Source organism: Xyrauchen texanus, chromosome 49 (assembly GCF_025860055.1).
Source record: "Xyrauchen texanus isolate HMW12.3.18 chromosome 49, RBS_HiC_50CHRs, whole genome shotgun sequence".
Lineage (NCBI taxonomy): Eukaryota > Metazoa > Chordata > Actinopteri > Cypriniformes > Catostomidae > Xyrauchen > Xyrauchen texanus.
Genome location: NC_068324.1, coordinates 14,121,297 through 14,137,966, shown reverse-complemented (window position 1 = coordinate 14,137,966; position 16,670 = coordinate 14,121,297). Strand labels below are relative to the sequence as shown.

Below are 16,670 nucleotides of genomic sequence, written 5' to 3'. Positions count from 1 at the left end.
CAGGGACAATCCCCCCGGAGCAACCTGGAGTTAAGTGTCTTACTGAAGGACACAATGGCGGTGACTGTGGGGATCGAACCAGCAACCTTCTGATTAACATTTATGCGCTTTAGCCCACTACGCCACCACCACTCCAATATTTTAAAAAAATTATAATATAAAAAATGACAGTAAATTTGTCATCTTCTCCCAGCAGACTGTCCTCATCCACTGCTCTCTATTTTGTATTCTTCTAGAAAGTCATTAAAATGTAATAGTGGGTTATTTTTACTCTTGGAGCAAATGGGTAAGTGAAAATAATATTTGCTGTGATCTCCCATTCACCTCTGTCGAAGTTACACTGCAATCGTTTACTTCAGCTTTCCAAAACCCGGAGTGTGAAAAAGTCTATAGCCAATAGACTATTGCAAAAGTCTATTAACTATGGTAATATTCTTAAGGTAACCTAATACACGGTTTTAAATCGGGGCCTAGCGGGGCTCCGTAATAAAGTGATGCTTTTCAAGCCAAATACTCAGTATTACAAAGCTGTGTACCAACCAACACCAAGAGAGGGCACTGTGTGTGTGTGTGTGTGTGTGTGTGTGTGTGTGTGTGTGTGTGTGTGTGTGTGTGTGTGTGTGTGTGTGTGTGTGTGTGTGTGTGTGTGTGTGTGTGTGTGTGTAATACTGCCATCTGGTGTCCAAGTGAGACTTCTCCCCCCAGACTGTTCAATCCTGCGCAGGGACTGGCTCTCCCGCAGCCATTTTCTGTCCAACCAAACGGCCGAATTGAGACGAGAACCAACCAGGGCTTCACCGCAGGTTAGTGTGCGGCTCCGGCCAATGATTACTAACCCATATTTCGTTACATCGAATGGAAATCTCCTCGCGCGACTCTTCTATTATTAGTCGGCGGGGAGAATGAGAAATTAAGCGCGGGAAATGAAAAGCTTGTTGGAATAATTGCAAAAAGCTTGTCATGGTGTGCGGCCCCTTTGTTTACTACAATTAATGTTTAGCGATTTAAACCATTTACCAGTTATAATAATTCGTTTGAGCGCTTTTATCTTATTTTATCGGAATAATCCAGCAAATTAATGTTTGTCTTAATTTAACGTGTTAACCTTATCTGTTCTTTGCTAGCATCCGTGCTAAACCAGCGATTTAGCTCACAAAATACACTCAATGTGGTCAAGTATCAATAATATGGATAAAAATCTGTTGTTCATAATATTTAAATTACTATTTATTTAATGGCCTACTTGGCCTAAACTGCCTTTGTGCAATAAATAAACAAAATAATTTATTAGTGTGTATAATAAACATTTTATGATCAGTGAAGGCATTGTGTTTTAGTCCTTAAAGGGACAGTTCACCCCCAAAAGAAAACTCATAATTTACCCGCTAATGCCATCCCTAATGGGCTATATGCACGCATAACTTTCTTTTGAACATGTTCTAAGTTTTTACTTTTCTAACGTTACCACTGTTCATTTTGGATAACCACAGATGTTATCTTAGCTAGTATGGATGTTTATTGTACAAAATGAATAATAATAAAAAATGTAATGCAGTTCTATCAACGACAGATGAATAGCACTGCGTTATTGCAAATTCTAGCTGAAACAGTGGTAATGGAGATACACTGCTGCAATATTTGTTTCCTATTCGCACATACAGACTTTTTGTCAGTAGCTTTCCAACAGTGGATGCAAACTAGTTAATATCATTGACAATGAGCTACAAAAAATATATTTTTCCTCCCGTCTTTGAAACGATACTTTCATTCGTTTAGATGCCATTATATATATATATATATATATATATATATATATATATATATATATATATATATATATATATATATATTACTTGTTTTATTTAAAATATAGCAAAAAAGCATAAACAAAATGAGAGGTTGCTGTTTTGTGACTAATGTTCCTTTAGTGTATAGTCAAAGAGTATAGAATCCCACATCAGTTCTCGGCATAGCAGCGCTCTACGATCGGCGGAAGTAATCAAGCGTCCTTAAATTTCACCGGAAATATGTCATGCACCGCCGTGCATAGAGCCCATTGTGTATGACTTTATTTCTTCTGCTGAACACATATGATGATTTTTTGAAGAATATTTCAGCTCTGTAGTCCATACAATGCAAGTTATTGTTGACTAGAACTTTGAAGCTCCACAAAGCATATAAAGGCAGCCAAATAGTAATCCACGAGACTCCAATGGTGACATTTTTTACTATAAATATCCACTTTCAAATTAATCCCTAGATCCTACTGTTCGTGACTGGTAAAAGCTGGATATTTATAGTAAAAATTTATTAAAAGATTGATCTGTTTCTCACCCACACCTATCATATAGCTTCTGAAGACATGGATTTAACCACTGGAGTTGTATGGATTACTTTTGTGATGCCTTTATGTACTTTTTGGAGCTTAACATTTTTGGTAACCATTTACTTGCATTGTATGAACTTACAGAGCTGAAAAAATATTCAAAAAATGTCATTTATGTTCAATAGGAGATCTGGGATGTATGAGGGTGATTCAGTGATGACAACTTTTATTTTGGGGTGAACTATTCCTTTAATAAAAATGTGATCAGTTCCTTTGAACTAAAGTGATATAAGCAACTGACAATTATAAATAAATGTCCATTACTGCAATAAATTATACTCCCTGTGTCTCAGCAACTAGTGAGCTGCCTACTTTGACAGTATCTTTGGGCATTAAGCCTATGGTGCCCAAAAATACTGTCTAGATTGGTGGCTCACTAGGTTTTGAGACAACCATTTGTAAACCATTGATTTGCAGATTACTAATCTATCCAATGTTCAAATGTGCCTATGAATCTCAAAAATACTCTCTAGGTAGGCACACTAGGTTTTGAGATGACCAATATATCCCTGTTAATATACTGTCACCTTGTACAGTTTTTATATAATTTCATTTATGTTATAGATGGATGGAGACAGTTCAACCACTGATGCCTCCCAGCTTGGCATAGCAGGAGAATATATGGCTGGAAGTCACTTTGTACTCCAAGCACAGGATGGTAAGTGAGCCTTAAACCCATTTAATTTTTGTATAAAGATATCGAGCTGGATTTATGAACATGGATTAATGTATTCATATTGATGTGATTTTGAAGATGAAGGTGACGAGGAACTCAATGACCATGAAGATGACAATGGTAGCAAAGACAACTTAAGGGAACAAGATATCTATCTCCCCATTGCCAATGTAGCCCGAATCATGAAGACTGCAATCCCCCAAACTGGAAAAGTAAGTAATTTTCAAGGCAGTTTCATTTGGAAAAGGACGAAAATGCACTATAGATTATTTAAACTTATGCATTAAAATTACAAGTTAATGCAATTTTATATTCATGACATATGGCCTTTAAAAGTTAACACGTTAAAAGTAAAAAATATGAATACAGAGCTCCTTGTTTTAAAAAATATTTCACTCCAAAAAAAAAGCAATTGTAATTATTTACTCAAATTTATCTATTTATCTTCAAAGAATTACACCATAGCTTTAGTCTATCTTTTTATTTACTTTGACCACTGGTTGTTTTTACTCTTTATCTTCAGCTGTCTTTTCAAGGTTCATAGCCTCATTATTTTGTTACAGCTGGGTGCTCTTTGTGGTTTTTGCAGCATCAACACTTTTAGTAACCTCATATGCTCTCTCCTGGTTCACACAAAGGCCAGGAAACTCATATAAGTACTTTGATATAAAAACATACTAGAATATTGAAAAATATACTATAGTAGTCGAGCTACACAAGGCATATTCGATTATTTGAAGGCACACCACGGATTCCTATGAATGTTCCAGGAGCAAACTTTTGCATGCCGTAAAAACAAGGTTTTTTATGGCGAGTGTGTCAGCTTTTTTTTTTGCCCGGCGATGAATAAAATATGATGAAATGGAAATAAAATATGAACTTTGGATCACATGTCAGGAGCCACTAGAGTTACCAAAATCAGTGCAATTGGAGCCACTAAAGCACAGAAAGCTAACTCTAACCAAAAGTGAGGATGTGTATTTCATTTGCACCTTAAAAACGCAAACGTCTTTTTTTGAATGGGTTCTTCTAACATGTAAATGATATTTGCATCCCCTTTAAAAAACTCTGATCTCATGTGGTTTTTCTTCATAATGTATTCTATATTGCTGCATTTTTTGCCTGCATTTAATCTAACTTGAGTTCTCTAATATCTCTAATATAATATATATTGCTGCATCTATGCCTCTGAATCACTTTTTTTTATAAATAAACAACTTTACTGTTCTTAAGGGTTTTTCTTCACCAAATATTAATAAAAATACAATTGCTGTAACTTGCAGGGACAATACACAAATAAACATTAAACTTGTTAAACAAGAGAATATGTCTTGGGCCAGGTTGTAGCAACAATTGCTAATTTCCACCTGTAGTCCCTGGGCAGGTATGACAATTTTAAAATTATTTCAAAATAATAATTGCACAGAATTACGGATAGAGTGATTTCCATCGTAATTACAGATATACAGGTTAGCAATACAGAAACAGGGAAACCATCAGCCTATTTACTCTGTTTCACCCCTCCCCAACAAGCACATACAAAAAAAAAAAAAAGATTTAGCAGCATCTTAAGCACATTATAGCACCATCCATCTCTAGACACTCATTCAAACACACACACACACACACACACACACACACACACACACACTATCTTAACGATGTGTGCAAACTTGCTTACTTAGCAACCAACTTTTTGTCAAGCCCGAAAAAGTGTGAAAATCTGTGCAGAAGATATGTTCCGTGGGAAGTGTATTCCACTGTCTCATGGCCACACATGAGAAGGAGGAGCTCCCAAATTGTGTTTTACGTTGTGGGGTGCTACACTCCCCCCTTGTGACACTTCTAGTTGTTCACACTGTTTTTTTGGAGCAAAGTGTTACAAACTTTTTCAGAGGGGGAGCAGTAGCACTATATATGATTTTATGAATCAAAGACACATTTGAGTGTTTTATTAGATTATCAAGACTAAGTAGATCATATTTGGCCAGTATATGACAGTGATGATAATGACGTGTTTTTTTATCATGAATCTTGAGGCAGTTTTTATACAGGGATTCTATGGGTTTTATGACTGTCTTACATGCTTGAGACCAGGATCATTGCATTCAGATATGTACTGGATGCAACAGTACTGAGAGAGTTTCTTATGTATCTATAGTTTACTAAATTCAATTTCAATTTATTGCACATATTTTTAACATGACCTTTAAAACTAAGTGTCAAATCTAAAGTTACCCCCAAATATTTAAATGTATCTACATGTTTTATATATTGGCCACTTACTAAAATTTCCGGATAAATATTAAGTTTAGACCGGTTTGTGAAAAACATAGTTACAGTTTTCTCAACATTTAATGTGAGGCATGAGTCATATAACCAGTCACTGACCTTGCTCATAACACTTGATAACTTTTTGGCTACTTCTGTTGCACTTCTCCCATGGGTATATAAAACTGTGTCATCAGCATACATAACAATGTTTATGCCCTTGCAGACCAATACTAAATATGTGGTGATGTCTACACAAAAAATAGTTATTGCTGTGCAATCATTAAATGAATAGTCCTCCTAAAAATTGTAATTCTCTTATCATTTACTAACCCTCATGCCATCCCAGATGTATGACTTTCTTCTAAAGAACACAAACAAAGAGTTTTGGAAGAATATTTCTGCCTTGTAAGTCAGTAGTAGTTGACAGATATATATATGTCTGTCAAGGAATGATTGTGTGTTTCTGACCAGATGTGTGTTTTTGTCTGAAAATGAATGTCTGTTGTTTTAAATGCTAAAAGTTTTGACCATTTTGTCAAGCAAGTGATTTAAAAGATGTGTGTTTTCCTGAGTCTGAATAAGTCTCTGCATTCAGAAACTATTCTGAAGGTTGATGACCGTGGCTGTTTCTCCGGTGAGAGTGCAGGTTGAATTACCTGAAAGGTTGGCTTTAGCCCCAAAGGGAAAGAATGGAGAGAGTGTTGCTATGAGTTGGGATATGATGGGATATGTTGAACATTATGAAGCGTGAGTTTACCAAATCTGGTAACTATTTTGCTGTATTCAAGTTTAATAAATCAGCATGTACTGTCAAGATCTAGGGAAGTTGATGACTCGTTCGACAATCCACACTTGTTTTTCATGGAAAAAGATTGGTATTATTTCTATACATGAATCTGGAAGAGTGTGACAGCCATCAGAGAGACACCTGTCCATTATCGTCTTGAATGGTATAACCCCAAATATCTGATTCAGAGTGGTCAGTGATTTTATGAACAAGAAGCTGGATGGTCATGTTTTTGTAGCCACTTCAAGGGTTAATGAGGAAGATTCTTATGACTACTATTCAGGAGACAGTTCGGGTTATAATACAGACTCTGAAGATGACGACTATGCAGTAACGGTTTTAACCACCACACAATTGCGTGGGGCCCTGGACATCGGGGGGGGAGAAACAAAAACCCGGTAGGAAAGAAACAAAAAAATGTTGAGGGGTGACATGATATTCTGAGTACATGGACAAATAAGCTGTTGGTAGCTCTCTCAGAGCGGTTCACGTTAGACGCCACTGGGGTTGGGACAGGCAAGGGTTCAGGTTTGTAATATATGAAAAACAAAGAAAAAAATATATATAGGCCATCCAAACTTGATTTGCACATGGCTGTTAGGGGCTGTTCACACCGAACTTGTTTTTGCAAGCGTCTGCTCTGTTGTGCCATTGTTGTCCTGTGTAAACACGCTGGATGAAAGTCCATACATGCTACACCGAGAATGAAACATTTCTTCAGTCTCACGGAGGGCTGGCACATTTTTAGACACTGTGTCAAGTTAATAAGAGCTTCAGGTTTCAAAAATGAATGCCAAGACACCTGCGTTCTGTATCAGTCATTGCACAGTGTCTAGATTGTTGTTTTTTTTTTTTTTTAGAACAGGTGTCACAAAGATTTAACGTGCTGACCAAGTTTATGTTGCAAAGAGGGGACTGTTGCAACAAGCAAAATTTCAGCGCTTGATGAACGGCAATGATTTTTTCCTTTCTGCTCTAGTGTGCGGAAGGGCCGCCGTGCCTTGTATGTTTATTGTTACAATACGAATGTTGCCTACAATGCTTACATAAAATACAGCCTCAGCAGCATCAGAATATAAACTCCAGGTGAAAATAAAGTAAATAAGACAGAAATATAGTATACAACAAATCCTCAAAGTAATAATAATACTGTATCATATTATAATGACAAACTGGACAACAATAAATAATTGTTGGGTTATAAAATTAATTAAAAAAAACAACTGAATTCCAAAATGTTACTGGGTGAAGTAGTAGGTTTTACAAACGCTGTTAAAAACATTGCTTTGTTTAAATTTATGTACAGCCATGGGCAAAAGTATTAGCAGTGATATACATTTTGTGTTTTGCAAAGTTTGCTGCTCCAGTATTTGTACATCATTTTTTCACATGTTTCTATGGTATACTGGAAAACAATGATAAGCATTTCATGAGTTTTAAAGACTTTTATTGGCAAAAACATTAAATATATGCAAATAGTCAATATTTACAGTGTTGACCCTTGTTCTTCATAACCTCTGCAATTCGCTCTGGCATGCTGGATATCAGCTTCTGGACCAAATCCTGACTGATGGCGATCCATTCTTGCCTTATTAGTGCTCGGATTTGATCATAATTTATGGGCTTCTGCTTGTCCACTCGCCTTTTGAGGATTGACCACAGGTCAAGTGTATATATATATATATATATATATATATATATATATATATATATATATATATATATATATATAGTATGACAAAAACAAGATAAATGTAATGTGATTACAATTAGAAATGTATTAAAAAAAAATGTATGCCATATAAATTTTAAGAATAGGTTAAGTGATATATGAGAAAAAAATATGAATATGACTACATTATATGGATAGCATGTATGGGAAAACAAGTACAAGTAAAAAGATTTGAAAGAAAAACAACAATGAATAGAATGTAACACAGTTGTATATTTGCCATCTGGAAGCAAGGCCAAATTAACAAAGCTTACAGTTCCCTCTTGGTATGAGTGAGCGCCCCTTAGATAAGATATACACACACACAGATGGCAAGCCAATTATCAGAGAATCCTTGAAAAATTTCCCTTTCCAACAACAGAACTTAAATATAAGATTTGTTAATAAAAACAATTAAAAGAGTTTAACTATAACTATAATCCATGATGATCAAACAAATGATGGAGTAAACAGTACATCAGACATTAAACTGTTCAAGGAGCCCCCATATCTGAAAACAGTTACTTTGACTGCCAATTCTGAGTACAGTAAACCGATTCTTTCAAGAGAGATGATTTGCTTTGTATGGGAATTTAATACAATGTTGCATGTTTCTTTCCCTCTCCACAGATAGCCAAGGATGCGAAGGAGTGTGTGCAGGAATGTGTAAGTGAGTTCATCAGCTTCATCACTTCAGAAGCCAGTGAGAGGTGCCACCAGGAGAAACGTAAGACGATAAATGGAGAAGACATCCTGTTTGCGATGTCCACGTTGGGTTTCGACATGTATGTGGAACCTCTTAAGCTCTACCTGCAGAAGTTCAGAGAGGTAATGTTAGCATCTGTTCTCATGGCATCAAACTACACCGTTAAAGGAATCGTCCACCCCAAAATTATTATAATTTACTCACTCTTAATGTCACCTCTAACCTGTTGGATTTCACACAACTTGTTGCTTTAGTTCAGTGTTTCCCCAACTGGTGTATGCGCACCCCATGGAGTTTTGATACTAATGGTATAAGTTCGAAACATTTTATGACAGGTGTCAGACATTCAGCAGCACCAAATCATTTTCCATATTCACATGCAGTAAGTTTCAATCACATTTGCTCGCACGGTAGAGACCCGTTTTTACATTGTTGAATGTTTTTTCAGCAAATGAGCTCAACCTTGCTAACAGTGTCAAATGTGACAGAAAAGTACCTTGAGCTGACTGCGCAATTGCACAGAAACTTACCCACAATGCTCAAAGTCGGCTCTCAATGCCATACCTGCAATGATGCGCAATTCTAGGCACAGAACCGAACGTTATTCTTGCGTACTGCCATTTAAGCAGTATGAGTATGATTAATATAACATGTACAAAAACATGTAAAAATATAACATGTATAATATAAGGGAGTTGTTTTACAAAGATAATTGTGTTAAACACACATATTTTCAAATTACCTTGTGTGAATTTGAACTATGCGTTAGAGAGGGGGTACGCGAAAAGATGTTGAATATTTGATGGGGTACGCCACTGTAAAAAGTTTGGGAACCACTTTAGTTAATAGAGACTGCAGGCTGTCAAGGAAAAACCATTAAGTAAAAGTAGTCCTTCGACTTGTACACTTAGTTCTCAATCTTCTTATTCCGTTCAGTCACTTTGTGGTCGCATTTTATTTTTGAGTGTACTATTCATTTAAGTCACCGTTACAGGGCTCCCACAGTCATGGAAAACCTGGACATATAAATATAATATAAATTATATTTATATGTCCAGGTATCGGCGATTACATTTTGTTCTAGCGCTTATTCGTGACAACAATGGCTTTCTAATGTGAGTGTTGCCACCTTTTGGACCCACTAATTAGTGCAAATAATTCCAGGCACATCAGAAAAATCTGGCTGCATGCATTGAGCACTCTGCTGATGACGAGAATTGTGTCATGCGTCCTGCATGCAGACGCTCAGCTTAATTGTTTTATTTGAAATAAAGTCAAATTAAAACACTGTGAATAGAGTAAAAACATACCTCTACACTGGTGATGGTGAATGTACATGCATGCATGTACCTGTATGTTCCTGGCGAGAACTGATGTAATTGTAGGTGTGGATGATACAGGGAGACTGTATCAACAATGCTTGTTGCTGGCACGTGCTGTGGGCATTGAGACTGAGCAAGCATCAAAGATTTTTAATACACATTATTATACACATTATTAATATTCATATTGGTTTTAACACCAATTATGAAAAGAGCCGGAATGCCCATCGCTAATCTGAAAAGAGATAGTGTAGCGAAACATCACACGGCGGAGAAACCATCAAGCTCGGTGTCAGCAGCCTTGAGGAGGCAAGTGCTGCAGTCAGAGGAGGAGAAGAGGAAGCAGCTGAAAATAAAGATAAAAATCGCATACTTCATTGTGAAAGAAGAAGAACCTTTCATCAAATTTGGGCCGCTTATCAGACTCCACCACAAAAACTGAGTTTACATGAATCCCACATATGACAATGTGTGGAGATGATCGGTCAAATTGCTGACATAATGAGAGATCGCTGGCTGACCTCTAAGTATGCCAGACGGTCAACATACAAAAGCAGCTGGACAACTGATATCCTTTGATTTTAGTAGGCATGGGTTCAATGTGTGATTTGGGAGGTATGTGCTGTTCCACAGATGTGTGTCCCTTAGTACACGCACACACACTCATACACGCAGTATAAATATGTATGTAATAAAAAGTTTGTTAATAAACTCTGTATTTAATTTTAACTGTGCTCCTAAATTTCTTTGTGTGCTCCTAAATTTTTTCATTTCTCCTTGGGAAAAAAGGTTAGCGTAGAGCCCTGGTTACCATTTTTTTTTAACGATGTTAGTGTGAATCATACTCACCAACTGACTTGTTTAACACAGAAGGTATTTGACGTGATGGTGTTTGATCGGTTCTCCGTTCTCCTGATAGACTAATCGAAATAGCTTCTCGTACCGCTTCCATCTGGGGATACAGCATGTAATCGAGGGCTTTGTGAAATCCTCGGAATATGACTAACAGCCTTGTTGCGTCTCTGTGTACTGAGCGACAGTGATGTCTTCGGTTTGGGTGTTTCGAACCCCAGTTGCGTGACATACAATGACACATCAACATTTGAAATAAATACATTTTGTTTTGTTTATCAATATTGCATAATCGAAATAGAACACAAATAATGCATACATACCTTGCAGTACACCTCTGTTGACAGATTTGCTCTGACCCGTTGTTTTATTAAGTAGTGGTTCAGTCACTGAAATTAAAAAGTATATAGTCACATGAGCGCTAAACACTTCTAATATATAAATACATGAAAAATGTTGATCAATGCGGTCCAGGTTTTCATATTCGTTGATATGTCCTGAATTACATACAAATCAAATTATTTAAAAGCCTATTAAAAATCAAGTTACCAAAATGTAAGTTTACCTGTAAAGCACCAATATTAAAAAAATCACATACTTCTGAAAATAAAAGCCAATTTAAAGAGTAATGCCCCCATGTTCTACAGATGCGTCTGGTTCTGCTGTAAATGATGACCACAAACACTTGAGGTCTGTTTAAATAGGCTGAGTTCTCACCCATAAATGATTTGTCGTGACGTTCACTCACTCACAACGTCACAACCGTATCAAACTAATAGCTGGGGATACAGATATCACCCTGTCCCTGCATCTAATAGCTATCAGAAGCCATCTTCTGATTAAATTATTACTTTAAAAAACACAAACATGAGAATACATGACCCCTGACTGGTCATAAAAAAGCTGATCACAAGACACTGGACAATCGGTTCAAGGACGGTACATCAGAGAACCGGTGAGTGAGCTTTTTCTCTCTCTCCTCTCTCTCTCTTTTGCACCGTGTTGGTATTTTCCCTTTTTTTGTTGTTGTTGTTTTCCCCTCCTGTCTCCTCCCAGGTCGAGGAAGGCGGGGATGACCTGACGGGGTCTCCCCAGGGAAAGGGGGATGTAGGTCATGCCGGTGGAACCCCGGCCTGAGGTAACGCTGGGAGGAGTGTGGAGCGGAGGGGGGCGGGGCCGTGCTAGAATATTGCACGCCCGGTCCCCAATCGGCCTGATGGGGCACGCGAGGGATAAAGGCGGCCGGTGACGACGGTTCGAGAGAGAGAGAATTACTGGCATGTCCGTTATGTGTGTGTTTATGTTTGTGAGTTTTGGTTTAAGTTTTCATTAAATTATTATTTATATTGCCAAGCCGGTTCTCGCCTCCTCCTTGCCCATATTAACCACCTTACATACACACAATGCTTGAACATCATGACCCCACCTAACAGACCACATGAGAGCACGACTCCCTCACAGGATCATAAAAAAGCTGACCACAAGACACAGGACAATCGGTTTTAAATAGGTCTGATCTGTTTCTGGAGATGTAAATATAATGATTTAACACCCTGCCCATATAAAAAACATATAAAAATAAAACATGGATATACCATGGTTCCATAAATAAATGGTCGTACCATAGTACTTTTGTTGCTGCTTCAGATAATTTCAGATAATTTCAACAAATTGGTCAAAGTGGTTTACAAATCAAAATCTTTATGATTAAATCTGAAATTAATAGTATCTTAATCCTTATTTAGCAATCAAAAATGACTTGAAAGGTCATGAAAAAGTCAATAGGATTCAATATGTCATAAAGTGTGGGGAAAGCTGTTTAAACCTAATATGAGTGGTTTACAATTGGAAAAACTTTTGGTTGGCATTATATTGGTTTGTTTGTTCTCAGGCAATGAAAGGAGAAAAAGGCATAAGCACTGTAACTGTTACCGAAGGCATGGGAGAGGAGCTTAGCGATGACACTTTCAGTAAGTGACTCATTATTAGTACAGATGGTAAAGAAGTTTATTACTTGTAGTACATCGCTGTACATTGTTGTTGTATGCAAATTACAACAACTGCTTTTATAGTATTTCTCAAAACTTCACACTCTTGGCTAAAACAAGAGGACATTGCTATATCAAAGGATTTTGCTAACCAAATGTACTGTAATATGTTTCCTTTCTTAGCAAATCCACTACCTGCAGGGATTATAACTGCTGATGGACAGCAACAAAATGTGATGGTCTACACCACCTCATATCAACAGGTACAATTCTATTGGATAATTGTCTTCTCAAAAAAAAAAAAAAAAAAGGTAAATTTTAGCTTTCATATTCAAACCAAGTGGCATTTCTTTTTTAGGAAAAATAGCAAAAACACAAAACATTCCACAATAAGACATTTGATATGCCGTTTAAAAGTAAGACAAAGTATTTGAACACTTTATGGTTAGTAGAACATAGTTAATAGTTATGCCAATATTTAATGTTATAAACTACACCTATAGTTCCTTTGCTTGGACACGTGTGAATTTGAGTGGAACTAGCTTCACACATCCACTAAAAATCACCTTGATTGGTTAAAAGTAATTTTAAAAGTGGCTAAGATAAGATAAGCTGTTCGTTTGTAGATGTATTCTCTAATCTAATTCAATGACATGAATACATTTTAAGTGTGTCTTATTGGTGCATTCCATTCAACTTGGAAAGTCGGGATTTCCAACTTTCTTCTTGATAAAGTTCGATGGAATGACTTTTGATGTTGGACCTCCAACTTGGAAACTCATTCCTCAAAACTCTGATTTCACTGAAATGCAGGTGCAACATGTCGGCACCCAAGAAGATTTACAGAGTTAATAATAAACATTCACTTTTATTACATAATATCCATTAATGAACTGAAGATGCATTCCAAGAAAATAAAACCTGTTTAACAAAAAATATATTTTGACAGTCGCACATGTATACAACAAAAGCTAGCATTGCGGCATCATTTATAAACTTGGTTGCTAGTAAACGTCTCTGCTGACAGCCGAACACATGCTAAGCCAATGGGAACATTGCATTTTGTTTTAATTTATTTGTCATCTTCCGCACTTCTGGCAATGGAATACCTTTTATGTTTTGAGATTGGAGGTATGAAGTCGGAATATCCCACATCCGACTTTGAATGGAACACAGGATAAGTGTCCAACTTTACTGCAAAAGTTCTTTATGCTATTTTGAGCAATTCTTCTATTCAGTTACATTTCATTCATGTTGCAGATCCCAGGGGTGCAACAACTACAGTTCTCCTGAAGTGGTGCTGCATTGTCACATCCAGAAATCCACACCTAATCTTCGCAGATTTAACATCCACACTTCCACACACATGTGAAGGTTATGAATTAGTTGGGTCTGTTGTGGATCATCTGTGAACTCATTTCCTGTGCTCTCAGAGATGAGGGATGGGGCTGGACTTCTAAGTTTGTTGCTATTTGTGTGTGTGTGTGTGTGGTCTGCGCATGCATTTTGATTTTATATGAACTAGACTGTAGGGTGTTACTTTTGTTTTTCGTCACACATTTGTCGTTTTTTATCCATTTAAAAGGGTTGGGGGAAAAGTTTGTTGAGGGATTTTAGAACTATTTCACCCTCTATTAAAGCAATACAAACAGAACAAATTACAAATGTGAATCTTCCAGCGACTTAGTGGAATGAGTGGTTTCCTTCTTATTTTTTTTTTATAGATAAAAATCGAATTTCAGTTTAATGAGATGTTAACAGTTCAAATAAATCGTGTTTGTGATTTGTTTTGTAAATAATGCTCTTTTTTTAGTGAAGAGTATTTCAGTGTTTGACATTACGATTTTTTTTTTTAAACAATCTGGTTTTATTGATCAAAAGGTAATACATAGAGGAGTGCGTGTCTCAAATTAGATTAGCAACATGATTTTCAAATCACTTATGCAGGCATAGAATCACATCTGGTCAAATAATCTCAAAATCATGAAGCAGTTGTTAGGCATAGTCTAGAGCAGCCTTTCTCAAACCTTTTTCAGTCAGGGCACCTTTCAAAAGTGCATAAAATCTCAAGGCACCCCAGTGTAAAATATAATTTAAAAACACTGCATAACCCAAATGTAAATGCAAATGTCCTGTTTATTTAGACAGAACAGTAATGAACAGAGCATAATACGAACTGTAAATAATAATAACTTTATAGCACCTTTAAAAACACAGGTTTGCAAAGTAATTCACAAAATAATTAATCAGAGACACAAATGCCATAAAACTGTAAGAGGTGGACCGCCCAATACAAGAACCCAACAACAAATCCAGACCAGGAGAACTAAAATGAAGTGCAGGATGCAGTTAAAATAAAATAAAAAGGGGCAGACATGAAAAAAATATATATACAATACGATAAGAAAAAGATGCATGTTAAAAAATGCACCAGAGATACTAAGTGGCCTAAATTCACGTTTATTTTTACGTTTCTGTCAGTCTGAGGTGTTGTTGCTATAACGCGTTGCTATGGGTTGCGTCACTTGCGTCAAGTTGTGTGTGTGTCTTGCTTCGGTCTTGTGAGACGGATTTTTATGGTTAATTTTTTATATATATATATATATATATCTAAAATGAATTTACAATTTTATTAATACGTTCATATATTTAAAAAGAAGAAGAATGTATTTATGTAAATTCAAATATATTTATATATGAAATGTCAGATTTAAAAAAAAAAAAATTTTAATTTATTTTTTTAGCCTACGTAACTTTTTGGCGGCACCCCTGACACAGTCAGGGGGCACCCCAGTGTGCCGCAGCACCCACTTTGAGAAAGGCTGGTCTAGAGCAGGGGTTTTCAAACTGGGGTCCAAGGTCTGAAAGGGGTGCTAGGGGGTCCTCAGAAAATTTCGGAGAAAAAAGTACAAATGTATGAAACCTAATTAATTAACCTAAGAAATCAAATTTTCAATGTAAATCCAAGGGTGATCGGGCCTTTTCTGTGGCTGGAACCAGACTTTGGAATAGTCTCCCCTATCATGTGAGGTCTGCTTCATCGTTAGCTATTTTTAAATCTTCCCTTAAATCATATGTTTATTCTTATCTTTTGAAAATGTTTAAATGATGGATGTTTATTGATTGTGATTTTTATATATATGCCATTTTATTGTTTTTGTTCTTGATATTTTTGCTCTTTCTTATTTTGTTTCATTTTCTCTGTTGTACAGCACTTTGGAACAACTTATGTTGTGTTTAAACGTACTTTATAAATAAATATTGATTGATTTAATGACTTTTTTAAACGCTTTATGCAAAGCATAAACTATTAAGTTTTTATTTTCTCCTTTCTATGGACAGGAATTATGCATTAAAAATAGGAAGGAGTGTCGTGGAAAATCGGGATGAATCTCTCTAAGTTGTAAGAAAACTCTCGGAGTCCAGCCAGCTGTCTGTCCTGACTTTATCCTCCTAAGTTCTCAGTTATATACCTTTTGTTATCTTTTACCCACTATCTCTGACCAATGGGATTATTGCCCTTGTCTCTTGCCCTTGCCACCAATATGTTTTATTTCCTTCATTAATTAAATATTGGTGGAAAATCCCCCGCCTATCTATTTTTTAAAAACATACATCAGCTGGTAACTTCACATATTTTGGACATATGTCATAGTTCATGGTAAGAACACATCAACTTAGAAACATTTGTGTAAGAGACAAACAGCCTTGTCCTCACCATATACCTTTTTACTTTTCACCTCCATTTCAGCAAACCCTTACAATGAGGCGGCCTTGTTTGTTTTGCGGCCTTGTTTGTTCCTTCACATTATCATTTGATTAATGAAAGAAAATACAAGCTCCAAAGATATTTAACTCATCAAGGCAAAACACCATGCCAGAGACATATATAAGAAATATCTTAAAAATACATCAAGCATATATGTCAGAATACTGCTGATTCACAGATATACATGCTGTTTTTAAAG

At 36.3% G+C, this 16,670-nt stretch overlaps 1 protein-coding gene across 1 annotated transcript; it reads left to right on the top strand.

Annotated features, from left to right (window-relative positions):
* The first annotated feature begins 719 nt into the window (after positions 1 to 719).
* LOC127640457 (nuclear transcription factor Y subunit beta-like) lies at positions 720 to 16,258 on the top strand. Its single transcript, XM_052123041.1, has 7 exons — positions 720 to 803; positions 2,951 to 3,044; positions 3,141 to 3,274; positions 8,465 to 8,662; positions 12,606 to 12,684; positions 12,886 to 12,965; positions 13,963 to 16,258. The coding sequence occupies exons 2-7, from the start codon at positions 2,951 to 2,953 to the stop codon at positions 13,993 to 13,995; spliced, it is 618 nt and encodes a 205-aa protein (XP_051979001.1). The 5' UTR covers positions 720 to 803; the 3' UTR covers positions 13,996 to 16,258.
* The last annotated feature ends 412 nt before the right edge of the window (positions 16,259 to 16,670 follow it).

Coding starts and splice junctions, on each gene's coding strand:
- LOC127640457 (XM_052123041.1), top strand. CDS start 2,951: ATGGATGGAGACAGTTCAACCACTGATGCCTCCCAGCTTGGCATAGCA. Junction 8,663..12,605: donor ACCTGCAGAAGTTCAGAGAG/GTAATGTTAGCA, acceptor GTTTGTTCTCAG/GCAATGAAAGGAGAAAAAGG. Junction 12,685..12,885: donor GCTTAGCGATGACACTTTCA/GTAAGTGACTCA, acceptor TTCCTTTCTTAG/CAAATCCACTACCTGCAGGG.